The sequence below is a fragment of the Hordeum vulgare genome, chromosome 3H, assembly GCF_904849725.1.
Source record: "Hordeum vulgare subsp. vulgare chromosome 3H, MorexV3_pseudomolecules_assembly, whole genome shotgun sequence".
In the NCBI taxonomy this organism is placed as follows: Eukaryota; Viridiplantae; Streptophyta; class Magnoliopsida; order Poales; family Poaceae; genus Hordeum; species Hordeum vulgare.
The window spans coordinates 38,376,030-38,392,480 of NC_058520.1; the positions used below are offsets into that span (position 1 = coordinate 38,376,030).

The 16,451-nt window shown below is 38.6% G+C and overlaps 1 protein-coding gene across 1 annotated transcript; it reads right to left on the bottom strand.

The window, feature by feature from the left end:
• Nucleotides 1–1,937: 1,937 nt before the first annotated feature.
• LOC123439455 lies at nt 1,938–10,522 on the bottom strand. Its single transcript, XM_045116163.1, has 6 exons — nt 10,392–10,522; nt 9,883–10,313; nt 3,120–3,772; nt 2,666–3,015; nt 2,441–2,564; nt 1,938–2,318 (listed from the first exon to the last, which is right to left on the bottom strand). Exons 2-6 carry the CDS (start codon nt 10,009–10,011, stop codon nt 2,231–2,233), a joined length of 1,344 nt encoding a protein of 447 aa, XP_044972098.1. The 5' UTR covers nt 10,012–10,313; nt 10,392–10,522; the 3' UTR covers nt 1,938–2,230.
• Nucleotides 10,523–16,451: the final 5,929 nt, after the last annotated feature.

Sequence of the window (16,451 nt, forward strand, 5' to 3'; positions counted from 1 at the left end):
TTTATTTACTAATCTTATGATAGAGGCTAGTTTAGGAGACGATTACCAATGTCTAGAGATCCCTTCAGATCCCTGTTAATTTGCTTACTATCATTATTGTCTTCTACAAGCTAGCTAGTACAAAGATGATGTCCATGCATGGTTTCTAATCCCCTCCCTATTTGTTGTGTTTACTTTGTATTATTAAGGTTATTATGAATGTCTCTATTGCATTTTGACCTTACTTATTAGGTTTAATTGGATGAATGCCACTCGAATTCTAGCGATTCTGAGAAACAACACTAAATTTCCAAACTTAAAAAATGCCACTGCAAATTATGTGAACTTTGAAAAACTCCATTGTAGTGTTTGAAAAATGCCACTTGAAAAGGTTGGGGCACTTGTCTATGTGGATCGATAGTGATAAGGACACCATGCAAAATGTCATCTTGTCAACACGAATGTCTGATTATGTTACTACAAAGTCATTCACACATCATACATACTGGTCACTTTCAAGCAACTTCAAAACGGATCTTCTTCAATTATATGTACATGAGATATGGCACAAGTTTTGGGTTTCCTTCACATGGGGCAATTCGTTTCTCGGTCTTACTCGGGTTGAGTGGTGAATGGGGTCACGATTTCAAGGGCTCGAGCCATTCACACGCGTATATGCGACGTTGATGTTTCAATCTTATACTAAAAGTATCTGATGAAACCTCAACGATGATCTGCGAGTTTTTGTGGGGGGCGATGAGCACAAGATGCACTTGCTCTCTCATGAGGGAAATCTTGCCAAAACGAGAGAGGGATGTGGTGATTTGTATTTGACGGGGGACCTTTACAACTTCAATATTACCAAAATTCTTGCATGCATAATCTTGGTGAATTCTAGAGACACCTAAACTCCAAAGTGTTAAAAAACTCCATTTACAAGCGATGGGTGTTAGAATTTATTGTATATTTTCTTTTCCAATGAATTAACGTAATACCTGGTGCACTTATATATATGAGAACAAAACAGAAGAGATGCAATGCATAATAACTTTACAATACAATAATACAATGACAATAGTTTCCACCATTCATCAACATGATCTAAATTGTGTAATAAAGAGAAAAGAGACAATAACAACTTCATGCTCTAGATTATAAGTTACACCCCACAACAACACTCCTTTCTTCTTTTGTCTGCTGAAGGTTAGTCAAACTCTGCTACTTCCCATGGCATCGAAGCGAATTCGTTCCTCTCAATCTTTCCCCCGTCAAAGAAGGCTGCATGCACTATGTGTCCGCCAAAATAGCGGCCTACTAGTTGGATCAACACCCTGGTCGACTATTTTGTCTACTCGAACACCACAAAGTTATTGCGGCGAACAATACATGTCTTTTAATATTTTCCCACCTCAGAATATATCCACTTTATTTGGTCACTTGTCAGGTGGGGTTTAGCCTATTACAACAACATAAATTTTTGTGGAGTATGTGCATTACTTGGGCTATCCGATACTATCAGAATGATGTTTTATTAAACATGACAATTGTCACAAACTTTTTGCGGGTTATATACGAGGTGTCTAGATAGATTCATACATATTCAATATTACACCTACGAAAGGGAGGGAGATTTTGGCCTTTGGTTGCAACAGATGGGTCTATAACATGGGCTACATATGACTGGTTTGGATGCGAGTCCAACATTAGGATATGTGTTCAGGCATTGCATCCTATTTTTCCCGTTTGTGGCTAGTTGGTTTCATATTTTGTTTTGTGTTCATACTTTGATACTATGTTTGTTTAAATAAATAGGTTCATGCATCGCTTGATGCGAAGGCCGGGGTATTCCTCCTTTTCAAAAAGGAAATATGTAGAGCTCATTCCCACATCATCTCAACAACACATTTAATTAAATGTTATGTTCCGAATGCATACATTTCAACGGAATTTCAAATATGAATATGTGAAATTCAATTCAAGACAGACAAGTTAACAGATCGTACCGAAAGCAATAGTGCAGTTCATATGGTAGAAATAACATAAAGCAAAGTTCATCTAAAAGAACCTAGAGGCAACATTGAGAATAGATCAATCACCCGCATTACTACTTCCAGTTCCCATGTACATTTGATCTTGAGGTTGATGATTGTTTTGGTCCTCATAAGATCTCACGATGAGCTTTCTCCCAATATTGTTTTGTGTCTCAAGCAGTATTGAAGCATTCGTGAGCATGAGTGCTAGCTCTCGCTCCTTACTCTTCTTCTTCCCCGTCATGGCAGCGATCCTCAATCTCTCCTCCTTGAGGGCAATTTTCTTTTCCTCGGCCCCAACAATAGGATCTGGGAAATAACACCATGGGGCAAGTAAGTTTACATGGGATGTTGCACTACCATGGTTGGGAAGCGACGGACTTTCCAATAGAAAAGGATGATTGGTTTGCGAGTTTGAAAAATCCTCATACCTGTTTTCATATAGCAATCCATCTCCAGGAAGTTCATTAGATACTGGTACAAACTGACTACCAACATTTGGAGTCTTGTATCCAAAATGAAATGTTGAATCTTGAGTTGTATTGGTCAAATTTACTGCAAAATTAGGGAAACCCCGAGCTTGTAAATAGAAACAATAATGCTCTTGCGTTAAGAACACATTTTTCTTTAGATTTCCATTAGTGGAAGTTAATTACCTTCATCCTTGTGTGTAGTTTTAGCAAATGATTCACCTCTGGTCTTGCAAACTACAAGATCATTACCCATAAAACGCATTGTTTGTTGTGTAGAAGGACTACCCTCTTGCAAGTTCAACTTAGAGCCACCATGATTCATATTGGTGGAGAAGCACCTCTTATTCATGGTTTCTTTAACTAAAACATTACTGCAACCATGATCAATCTTACTGAGTTCGCTTAAACTCAATGTAGGAATAACAACATTAGTGTGAGGAACTTTGATTGCCTCATCATGCAAACATGTGCCTATTGAACTTGAATTCATTGCATTTTCCAAGTCAGCAGCTAGTGGTTGGCTCCAGTTTTCTCTGCATCAAGATCACCATGATTTAGAGTTTCAGTGGTCACAAGAAAATAATTTAGTATCATCACATGTATGCTCAGTATTGGGATCTTGAAATTTCAAACATACCTGTAGTCAAAACCAGTCCATTCTGGTAATGCAATACTTAGATCAATCATAGCAGACATCTCTTCGTTACTAGGCTTGGTAGAGTACTCATGATCACAATGCTTATTTGCTTCTTCAGTCTTAGTGAAGGCTTCCTTGGGAATATTAGTAGTACTTCTACCGGTCATCATGCATTTGTCTTCTTCTATAGACCCATATGATGAGGAAGAAGAAGCCATAGCATCCAAGGAGAGCTTACCAAGACTTCCTTGTTTGGATAGCTCATGTCTTGGCATCTTAGTGCAAATTACACCATTTCCTTCCGAGACTTTGACACGCTTTACTAAGTTGTGGTAGAGTTCTGTTACTTCTTTGTATTTTGAATTGACATGCTTCTCCTTGGCAAGTTTCATAGATGTGTGCTTCGTGTACTTTAGAATACCACGTCGAGGTAGATATTTTCCCAGATCTCTTGGTTTTCCCACTTTGTCTGATTTATCATTGTTAATAAAATTTTGTGCATCCACCTTCTTCTTCTTAGTATTATTCATCTTCCCCTGCTTCCTTTTCCTAGATATGGTTTCTCTCTCTTTCCTCTGATGTTGTAAAGACTCATTTTTCTCTGATGGATGAGTATCTAGTTCATTAGGAAATATTGGATTTTCAAGTACTTCCTACAAAATTGACTAACACTATTAAGATACATATAATTGCGGGTACCAAAAATTAATGTAAAAAACGAACATCAAACATCACATTTTCCACATGTATACCATTTAAAAATAAATCATCATCACGAAATGGAAAGTTCTCTAATGTGTAATTTTTGCTATTCTTGAAACAAAGCATCATATTCCAATTTTTTCCAACAGTTGAATGGGAACCGGGAGAATAAATTCCTTGAAGCTAAGGGGATGCCTACAACTAATGCCTAAATCAAGGCATATGTCGAGAAGTTTAATTACTAATAGATTCGGTAGAGGAAGGCCCGAATCGGGCTGAGATACTGCATGAAATAGAAGAGGACGACTAGAGTAGAGGACCTAATTCCAATCCAATTAATTGATGAGGAGAGTAATATTTTTTCGTTCTTGATTATTTCATTTGCACTTCCTTCGTTTATGGGTTTCTTTGGACGTGTGATACTTATGTCACTTGGAGTGTGTGTAGCGATAATATTTGAGTAAACATAGTCATTGTGTGGATAGTCAAATGTGACATAGATATTGCAAGGCATCTATGTATTTTTTTTAGTTGGAACTCAGAGTGCAGATCAAAATCAAAAACATTGAGGTGCTTCTTGATGATATTTCCCAATAAATAAAAATTAGTTTAACTAAAAAATCTAGACAGTTATCTTTCTTGGGCACTAATAATACATTGATGTATGTGTTGCGATAGACTAGACATTATCTAGCTAATAAAATTTCATACATGTGGAGCAAAACAGAATAGAATGCGAGATTCCCTGAGAAACTTCACGGGCCTATGTGACGTGTGATAATCCCTTGGTCCAGTATTAGAGATTGACATGGATCATATTGGAAATGATGGGGTTATTAGGTTTGTAGTGGGAGTTAGAGATATTCAAATATTCATGGGTTTATTGGGATTGCTAACAACTAGTTGCTTTTATATGACATTGGATTTGAAGAGGAGTAAGTGATGTAGAAATGAAGGTACAGGGGAATAGATGATATGAAGAGGCAAGTGCGAAATATCTTAATGTGGAAAATGTGGTGGTTGTTACGAACGATGATGGAGCAGAAATAGTGGAAATAGTGAGGTTTTGCAAACATGGCTTCTATTGGGGAGCACGTCCTTGAAATGGTATGAAGAGGTGCTAAAAGGTAGACATACAACTAGTAATATTAATATTTTCAACAATAACACACTTAATGAAATGGAGAGTTCTAGTATGAATGTAAATGGATAATTTTAACCCAAATTCTGAAAAGATAAAGATGTTGTTGCTAGACATGAATCACAGCCTGATTTGGAGTGAAACAAAATCCCACCAAACGGAAACCATAAAGAAATGCATACAGTTCAAAGTTCACGGACAACGCGAGAAGTTAGAGCAAGCTCTCAGGAGCTCTATTGAATGATTTATTAATGTTGAATGGTTTGGTAGTTAGACTAAACCAAATAAAAATGATGATGAGATAAATGATGATTTAGTTGATTATGGTAGTGAGAAAATATATTATGTGAATATCGATGAGTGTGTTGATTCTTTTTCTATAAAAGTCAAAACAAGATGTACATGGAGAACTAATACTAGAAAAATGTGTAGATGAGAACCTTAAACGTGTGACAGAATCGAGGTTTAAGAAGATACTCTGGTTGATATTGTCCGTGATATGAGAAATTTGTTTAATTGAAATAGAGCCCATATCACATCCCATGTTGGCATCAATCTTGGATACTCCTTTAAAATGGTAGAACATAATATTAACATATCAAATCATCCAAATACACTAGACTTGATCCGATGATGCAACTAAATAAACCTTATAGTGTACCTTCTCATGAAATTCCAACTCTTTTTAAATTAATACTAGAGAAAATGGTTTTGTTTAATTACTTTGTAATGGAGAGGATAGTGACATGGGTGGAGGAGAAACTCATAGGGAACAAATAAAAAATTATTTTCTAGATAAGAATAATAGGAAACATCTAATACCAACCAACTTTTATCGGAAATATGAGATTTCCATTTAAAAGTCTTATTAAAAAAATAAAAAACGAAAATGGAACATATGTTATAGAATATTAGAGGACTTTGTCACGAGGCAAAAATTAGATTTCCTAGAAATTTAGTTGTGGATAAACACATTGTATTTCCTACGCCTAAATGAAACAAGGGGGGAAACACTTTCTAAAACTAACCTTCACAAGATTTGCGTTTGCTGAGATTTTTATTATCATAGAATCTATCTAGTGGTATGTCACTAGGCACTATTGAGACTGTTAACAAATTAGATATTCAATATGACCCCTATTACATAAAAAATAACTATTTACACCAAAAACGAGATACAATGGAAGTTTATGGAGATGCTCGGTTAGAGGCAGAGCTTCTTACTTAGCAGAATTGTCTAGAGTCCTACATGACTATGAAGATGCCTTTATGGTTGCTGAAGATTTTGATATTTTTCATGAATATTTCTAGGATATAGAAACAAGATAACCCAACCACTAGAGCTTTATTTCTGTGCAATTAATAAGAACAATTCCTTAGGGAACTAAAGTCTAATGGAAGGCTTTATACTTGTGCAACAATTTACAAGAACCCACTTTTAAAAATTGGATAGGATCATGTTTTGCCATTATTGGGAACAAATATATCATTTGTTTAGAACAAAAGATGAAATTTAATGTCTTCAAAGAGCTAAACAAAATTAGAATTTTGAGGGTGGTAGAAACATCAGATATTTCCATGCTAAAGCAAGTGGTAGGCATTGAAAAAGTATAATCACTTCTCTTGATCTAAGGACGGAAACGTTGAGGGGAAGAAATAACACCTTGATTATAAACTAAGTACTATGAGAACCTTTCGGCCATCCAGATAGGAAAACATAACGTTGGATGTGCCTAGAGAAGCAATTAACTAGAGTTTGTTCAATGAATGAACTTAAGACTGTTATTTCTGAATCACACATGATAAGTCATGTAGTCGTGCTTGTTTACCACAAGAACCCTCTCATAAGATTTGGAATTTAATTGTGTTAGAATTGGAAGCTTTACTTAACTCTTTATAGTGGGCATTTAGATTAGTCTGGGCTTAGTAATGGTCTTGTTACTTTGGTCCCCAATGTAAGGAGGAAAAACAAATTCAAAATCTTAGACCTATATGTTTTCTCAATGTGAGATTCCAACTTTATACATAAGTTTAGGGAATATTTTGTATCTTGCTTTGTGTTGTGGGCTCCCCCACATAACCTATGTATAAGTTAGAGGAGGATTAACTTTAAATGATACTCAAAATACCATTCATACTATAAATAAAATGGCGTCATCCTTAATATTGATTTTGAACAAGGTTGCGCCAAAATAAAATATATATTTTTAAACTATCAAAGTATGATTAATTTTTTCTATTAAATTTTGTGAGTAATTGATCCAAATTATGAGTGGAATACATGTGGGGATTAAAATGAATGGTCGTATAGGTCCCTACTTTAATATTTTAGATCGTAAGGGGTTCGACAAGGAGATTCCTTATCTCCGAGGTTGTTTGATTTGGCCACTAATCCCTATCTTTATTGATGAAAAATGTTATGGATACTAATATTATAAAGTTTTTATGGTAGAATATAGTGATGGTGGTGTCAATATGTTGCAACATATTGATGATACTATATTTTTATTACAAGAAGATTATGTGAGTGCACATAACTAGAAATTCATACTTTGTTCTTTTGAAGAAATGTTTGGTTTGAAAAATAATTTCCATAAAATGTGATTTTTCTTTTTTTAACATTCTACATAAAAAACTGGGCACTATAAAAATATTTACTTTTCGTGTTGTTGATTGGCCAATACAAGTTTGGGAATACTTTTTCTGTGTGCTGGATTTGGGAATCCTTGCCGATATCAAAAGGATATGAAGGAAAACTTCAGAAATGCTGAAGATACAATAGAAAGAGATGTAATAGTTGGTAAAGAAAACTTTATCTATAGGTGGTAGGTTTTATAAGTTCAATCTTGTATCTCTAGCATAACAACTTTCATGATGTTCTTCTATGATCTTCCTATGCACCTATGAAAATGAACTATTTCTTTAAGCTAGTCTCATTTGGAAGGAAAATGTTCCTAAAAAGGAAAAGGCAAGAGGAAAAACCGTCTCCTCAATCACAAGCATGCCTATCATTACACTAATCACCCCTCCTCACTCCGATCTCACCCACGATGACAAGTGACACGAAAACGATTGAACAAGGCCATGTGTTATTGGAAGATGGGCCAACCCAGCTAGGAAACAATGTCCAATTGTTGAAAGTGTGGCCGCAAACACTCACCACAGTAATTAGCAACTAGGGCCCTCTATTTACTTAGACCTTGGATATTTTAAAGAGTTATCGGTTCATGTAAACAATGAGAGGAGGACATGTGGGAATTAACATGAATGATTGTATAGGTCCCTACTTTAATACTTTTAGAGGGTTGAGATGAGAATAATACTTGCGCCCTAATTCTTTGATTTGGTTTTTGGTGCCCTATATTTATTGATGAAAAATGCTCAGGGTAATAATACCATTAAAGGTCCTATTGTAGAATATACCAAGGGTTGGTATCAATATACTACAATATGTTGATGATGTTATAGTTTTATAAAAAAACATGGTTATATGAATACACATAATTTGAAATTAATCTATTCTACTTTCGAACAAATGTTTGGATTTGTAAATTAATTTCCATAAAAGTGAACTTTTTTCCTTTTTGGAAACGCTAGACATAAACTAAGCATTATAAAAGATTTGTACTTGCTCTGCTAATGATTTGACAATCAGCTATTTGGGCATCCTTTTTATTTGTGTTGTATTTGAGAATCCTTGTTGATGCCAAAAGGATACAAAACAAAACATGGGAAAATTTGGAAGAGAAGATAGAAAAGAGATACGGTGATTGATAAGGAAGACTTGTAATTATAGATGGAAGACTTTTTTGATTAAGGATTGCCTCTCTAATGTGATAGATTTTATGATTGCCTTTATAAGGAAAAGGATGAATTTCTTTAGGATACTCCCCTTTGGCAAGGAAATTTTGATAAATAGAAAAGGGCAAGACGAGAATTGTCACCTCAGCCACATTCATGACTGCCATGACACTGATCAATCCTCTACATTCGTAGCTCACCCATAATAACTTGTGATACGGAAGATGCTAAACGCAAGCGCATTTCTCGCAAGTGGGCCAAGCCAGCTAAGGTACAATGTACATTTGCTGATAGTGTGGTCCCACACTCTCATATTACTAGTAGGTGGACAACTCACCTAGGAAACAATGAACACCACTGACAACATGGTACGACACGCTCACCACAAACATGATTAGAGAGCTCTATTTCTAGGACCTTTAAGATTGTAAAGGTGATATAGCGCTAGTTGGCCTCTCTCGAATACAACCATTATTGTTTATAAGACATCATAATATAGTCTATGATTATTGGTTATTAGTATTAGTTAAGTGTATGAGTAGCATCTATTGTAGGTTAGCAAGTTCCATGAAATATGCATAGATTCTCTAGTGAATGTACCATGCCAATCCTTACACTAATCCTGAGAGGTCACCATGGACAATTTAAGCATGAATCTACAATACATACACATAACAAATAATATCATGGTAGAAAATATAATGATGCCCCAGAAAAAAACACAATGGTTATCCTAACTAGAACCTAACACAAGCTCATACAACTTTAACCATAAAGTCATCATGGACATGAGAGCAATTATCGACCCATATAACATTGTTCATGAATTAGTAAGCCTGGATCAGCATAGCAACTAAGTTGGGCCGGGTACGCACAATCCTTACATAAAAAATTCTATAAGGGTGAGACGACCGCCATGTCAAGCAACAACTAACCCCACCCCCCCCCCCCATGGAAAATATGCGTGCACCAATTGTTCATCTTATGGAGATGAAAATTTGACTAGTTATACCATCCATCCCAAGAAGGTGAAAAGTAAAATAAAATTAAGATAAAAACGTATGAATGATTACATGGAAAGATTGGTAGGGTTGGGATGGAATGTGGTGGATCTCGTACCTTTATTGCCGAGAAATTTCCCTTGTGCACTTGCCCTCTACTACCCTCGAGTGTGGCAGTCGATGCCGCCTGCACCTCCTGTAGTCTTTTCTTTCGCTTCTTGTCTTCTTTGACCCGACTCATGATCATACACAGAGCCTCATCTCCGTCCACCTCTATTTTCTCATTGCATTCAGTATCACCGGTGGGGGGGGGATTTCAAGTATGGTTCCGTGGAGCACATGTCAGACATGGATCTCTTATTTTGTGGATTTTCCCTCTCTCGTGCCCTCACGGGCGCAGCCCCCACGACAGCAACAGTAGCCATGGCGGAGGCGAGCTCGTCTTCCCACCACGAGGACCTCGGAGACTTCATAGGCGACAGATCTGGAATTACCAAAGGACATCGCCCTTCCACGGTTGCCTCACCCCTCATGCTCGCCACATAACCCCTATGGATCAGAAACGGAGATCAGAAAAAAGAACACATATTTCTATAGAGATAATACAGGATTTGCTTACACACCAACCTGATGGAGAACGCATTAGTGACCATGGAGGCAACGTCGTCGTGGTCTATTTGTGCAGATCTATCTCAATTTCTAAACGAAGGGGGCTAGAAGAGGAGAGGACATGAGGAAAGGGTGGGTGTGTGAAAGGAAAAGTCATGACCTCTTGGTGAGATTTTAATAGCATTCAAGGGCTTCCCCTTTCTCTTACCCATTCTCGCCATCGTATATTTGGAACCTATTAATTTCAATATTCATATTTAATATAATGGCTGGAGTATTTATCACTAGGGATAATTGCCAAATATTTTCCCTTTGGTTCCTTGTGCTGGTGATGTGGCAATCTCAATGCATCATGTGATAAAAACTATTAGTATGTGTGAAATGGTAGGCGCAAAATGCAACCCCCACCCCACTCCAAGCAAACATGTTATCCAAACTTTTGGTTGTAGCTCTTAGAGCTAAATTGGAAAAGTGGTTGATAGTGTCGCTAAAGGAAATGATACGTCCATGTAGTGCCCTCTTTGAGAGTTTTGCGTGAGTAGTGACAAAGCAGTTAAGGGACTGATGTTTTTGTGATTATGTACATGTAAAAGTCCGTGGGGATTTGGATTAACTAAGAGTTATGACCCTTAAAAGGTTTGTGGGGCAATTGAAGAAATCAAAATGTTCTCTAAAGAATAAGAAATTGTTGTTCTGACTTTTTTTTACTATTTTACCAATTCCTTCTCTTTGAGTCACAGGATAAAAAGTATTACTAAATGGTGTTCAAGTGAAAGTTAGATTCAAGTCTTTAGTGTGTGCTCAATCCAACCTATTTTTCTTGAGGGGGCAGACTTTGAAAACTCCTTTCCAACTGTGTTATTTAGCACGAATTTGTTTGAGGCATTGGAGTTAAATGTCCTCACTTAGGAGTTGGATATCTTTCCCTTCAAGTTGGTCCACATGAGTCATACGTCCTAAATATATGTGCTTTTCCAAACACTTTTGCTATTGTTTTGGTCTCTAATTTGCATGGTTTGAATGAAACTAACATGGGTTGACGTGTTTTCAGCAGAATTACCATGGTATTGTTTTCATGTGCAAAAATATAAATTCTTGGATCTGGAATTTTTATATGGAGAACTATTTGGAATAGATAAAAAATATGGGTGAAAAGAACTACTAGAGGGGGCCACCAGGGAGCCACTTGCTCAGGGGACGTCCCCTAGGGTGCGCCACGTGAGCTTTTGGGCACCACAAGCCTCCGGTTGACCTAATTCAACCTATACATATACCGTCTTCCTGAGAGAAAAAATCAGCGAGAAAGTTTCATTGCATTTTATCATACACAGGCACGACCACCTCCTGTTCTCTTCAAGAGGTCATATCTGCAGTCTGTTCAGGTGTATAGAGAGGGAAAATCATCATTGTCGTCATCAACAACCATTGTTCCTCAACAACATCATGATGCTCACCACTGGAAGTAATCTCATTGTAGGCATACTGGAGGAAGATGGATATGTATGGAATTCATTATGTAATCGAGTAATTTTGTTAGGGCTTAATCCCTAGTATCCACTACTTTCTGATATTCATGTTACTATGACTTTGCTATGCTTAATGCTTGTCACTAGGACCCAAGTGCAATGATTTCATATATGAACCTATTATGTTTTCATGAATATATGTGAGTTCTAAATCCTTTCTTGCAAGCTATATACACATATTAACCATAGACCCCAAGGTGGCAAAAACTGGGACATTCTTCGAGGTGATCGTAATTTGAGGAGTTCATGTATTCACAATGTGTTAAGGCTTTGTTTCGGTTCTCTATTAAAAAGAGTGCCTTAATTACCCTTAGTTTTGACCAAGAACCCACTTCCACGGGAGGTGATGGCTCGAGATTTGTGATATTTTTTGAGTAATTCCCATTTGGTATTCACCGGATCTTTATTACTTCTAAGTTGTTTCTAATGATAATCCTTCAAAATAGAAGAAAATATGTTTTTCCATTGTTTAGCGGGAAATATCAAATATGGAATGTGTCGGTGCAGATGTGCAGTCGATCACCTATGGGAACTTTGTCCCCTTGTGGTTCGGTGGGGAGGTCGTGTGGCACAAAGAGCAAAAACTACGAGGCGGCATGATGATGAGACTCATGTGTTTTTACCCAGGTTTGGGCTGCTGTTAAACGTAAAAACCTACTCCTACTTTGGTGGATTGATTGAGGAAGATGAAGTTCGCACAGAGTTCTGCCCCGGCAAGGGTTGTCGTGGAGAGCTATCACGTACGTACAAGTATACTTGGTTCTAATCCTCTCGGGATCCGAAACTACCTAGTGTAGAATCTCCAAGTGTCTGAATCCTTTGCTAGGCTGCCTCGGGCCTCCTTCTATAGCTCAAGGGGCGTCAACAGTGGAAAATAGTCATGATCGGATGGCTAACAGTGCTATCATACCTAACTCTCGTACTTAAGACAAAACGCCATAAATGCGGCCTTAGGTGGCGAGCGGGGGTGCGTTACCGGCAAGCTCCTGCCACCCATGAGTTTGCAGTGGCTTGGGGTCTTGACACCCGTCTGGACGGGTCTCAACAGGTCGTAATTTGTCTTCCCCCGCGCCGCCACGTATTTAGCGAGAGCCACCTAGCCTTATGGGAGCTCGACACCTCATCAATAAGTGACTGTTGTAGCAATGAGGTGGAGCGGTGGCAGGTTGGCCCGTATTTGCCGAGGAGGCGCCTTGCCAGGTGTTGGTGAGGATGCTTGTGCCTTCGCCCCTAGCAGGTGCTGAGGGTTCATGGCATGTCTTGGGCTATTTGCGTTGGTCTTGCCGGCATATGGTTCCAGCTCTTCGCTTGGGTTGGTGGTTGCTCTTGAGGGGTTATGCTCTCAATGCATGTGCAAAAGTTAGGGGCACTAGGTACCCCATTACTAGTGCACCGACAAGAGCCCCCGGGCCTGGCCCATACGCGCTCGCCTAGCCCAAAGTTTGTGCACGGGCGTGAAACCAACCCACTATTCCGCACTGTCCCACCAGTTCAGGTCGTTTGCACGAGTCGCATACATAGCGCGAATCTCGCGGTGGGTGCATGAGGTTTAAAGGCCTCGTCGTGGCAGAAGTCGCAGCGTCGTGGATTGGATTGATGGGATGGTTACTTGTTCGCCCGTGATGGCGGGCAACGGCATAGGTCGAGATGGGCGGCGACCCTTGGAGTGTAGGAGAGCCATCCCCCCGCGCCCTCCCTATAAAAGCGGGAGGGGTGCGGTAGACGATACTCATCCATCCTTCTCCTCTTCTCCAACCCATAGTTTCCCGGTTTGTTCTTCTCTTCTCATCCTTTGAGTTGGTTTCGGTTCTTGGCCATGGTGGGGAAGCATGGGCGTCCCCCATCCTTTGTGGGGGGTAGCAAGAGCTTCCCGTTCAGATCATGCACCACTTCAGTCGTGGTGAATGAGGGCAACATCAGTGCTCGAGGTGGGGGTGCTGGAAGGGCCCGGGGCCGCCAAGGAGCTCGTGGTCAAAGGGGGCGGAGCGTTCTTCCCGACCCTCCTCCGATGACTCTGGCGCTGCCATTGCCCTGACACACCGAAGGAACGATGCTGGAGTTCCTCATCAGGCTGCGCGGCCCTCCTCATGGTCGTTTGCGCCTCTGATGACGAGTTGATGGAACTATACTCCTCGCCCCTCGTTGGTTACCCCAAGTGGAAGGTTGAGATGTAGTGAGCAACATATTTCCCTTACACGGGGAATGTAAGGTTTATCGAACCAGGAGGACTCCAAGGATCAACAAGTACGTGTTTGCTGCTCTCGCGCTAGCAGAAGTCGTGGACCTGCACACACAACAAATAACTATGCTCCCAACGAGTTTGGAGAGGTTGTCAATCTCTCCGGCCTTGTCGTTTGCAAAGGATCAAACACAAGCGGGAATAGCGATGGTGATTGCAACAGAAAAGGAAATAAAAGCAGTAAATTGGGGAGGAGTAAACAGTGGTGGACATATGGACCAGAGTCCCATGATGTTCACTAGTGATGTCTCTCTCCCAAAAGACGATAAACAACTATGTTGGGTAAACAAATTACAGCTGGGCAATTGAGCGAATTATAAATGCACCACAATGCTAATCATGTTACAAGAAAGTTAGAGGCTCATACGTATGGGCAGTACGCCAAGACAAGTAAACCGTTTATCCATCAGCATCTACTCACTAATCATCCACCTTGAGATATCTATCCAGAACCACTACAAGAAATATGTCAACTAACGACCTTCAATATTGGTCCCCGAATGGTCATTGATTTCCATTTGCGACCTTTTTACGACCAAAAACAAACGGTCAAGGGTCTCTAATGAACTATAACGACCTTTTTGCTGGATTGGTCGTAGGATTTTACGACCAAACAAAAGCATTGAAATTATTTTGGTCACTAGCAATCTGTCCACGCCACGTCGGATCTGACGTGGCATAGAATCAGCCCGATCCAATTCGGTGGCCGAGCCCATTAATCCAGCCAATTTAATGTTTTTTTCTCTTTATTTTGCTTAGCTGCATGGGCCTGGCCCAATAATCCCCAACATTTTAGCCTTTTTAATTTTGGGTTGTGGCATTTTACTTTCTATTGATTTTTTTAGCCATCTTATTTTTGTACTAGTCCCACTAATTAGATTGGTCCCACATGTCATCCTGGTCTCAAAATTGGTCCCACACATCAGAAATTTTAAAATATGTCAAACAACCATTATAACTTGAACCCCTTTGCTAGGTTACCATTTCCGGGGTATTCAAATCACATACAAAATCATTATTTTGAAGAATCCAAAGAGCAAATGGAATTCGTCCAAAACAACACTACATTAGTCTATTACAATTGTTACATTATACTACAGCCCAAATAAGCCTACTACTGCCTACAATTACAATACATAATATGCTACTCTTTGTTGATATGCTTCACAGCTTCAGACTTGGATTCACACTTCACCTATGCAAAAAATAAGAATGAACATATAAGAATAAGAATGTGTTGAGAACATCAAACAATGGTCAATGAGGGATCCAATAACTTAGAAGCAAGAATTGAGAGCAAATGAAATGTACAAAATAGTATGACTAACATTAATTAGTATGTGTTCATGGAGCGGCTAAAATTTTCTCAAACTAGCTAGGATTTTTTTATGTATAGTATACTCACATGTGCAACTCTAATTAAATTGATCATGGAAATGAAAATAGAAACCAGGCGCTCAAGTTATATTCGGAAAAAAATCTAACTATTGTAAGACAAACAGATTTGAAGTTGTATATTAACGTGTAACATTTCAAGTTTGCTTATAACTAAATGAAGACATGTCTTGCTAGAGAATGTGGTTCAAATGGGGTAAAAGCTACGCGGACATGGATTTCAAAATATAGTGTGTGTAATTACAATCGGAACAATAAATCAAAAAATTGAACACAGATATGCATGGGGTGAAATATATGCACAAGAAGGACAAGAAAAGTACAGTTTATGTAAATCAGAAATCACTTAATAGATATTTAATCTTGATTCTAGAACAATTGGATTAAAGCATGCTGAAAAACTGAAGCAAAGAGTAATATATATCATCAGGAATTGTTCTTTCAGACCAAGGAAAAATTATGCAGGGGGATGTTTGTGTAAATTATAAGTTGTCAAGTAGATTAAGATATAGGGTGCATTCAAGTGCAGTGGAGATTCAGAGTCATATCAACAATGTGACGGTAGAAGCAAAAGAAACCCGTTTTCGTCATACGTGAGATTGCATGTACTGTAATGGAACTCCACGCATCTCTCTAGAAAAAACTTCGACGCCCACAAATGCATCCATTTCACAAGTCAAACGCAATAAAATTATACTCATATGGAACTTGGTTAGGCATTCACGACACAATCAGGCATAGTGCTTGTTGTTCAGTATTCTTGATGTGAGCTAGAGCAAATGGGCAAAGAGTTTCAGATTTTAGCTAACTATAATCATCATCATTATTCTGTGAGGCTAGCCTAGCTTGAGCTTCAGGTTTTGCAATGCAGTAGGTAAAGATAACCAAAATGAGGGATCCCAGTTTCCAGAGCAATTA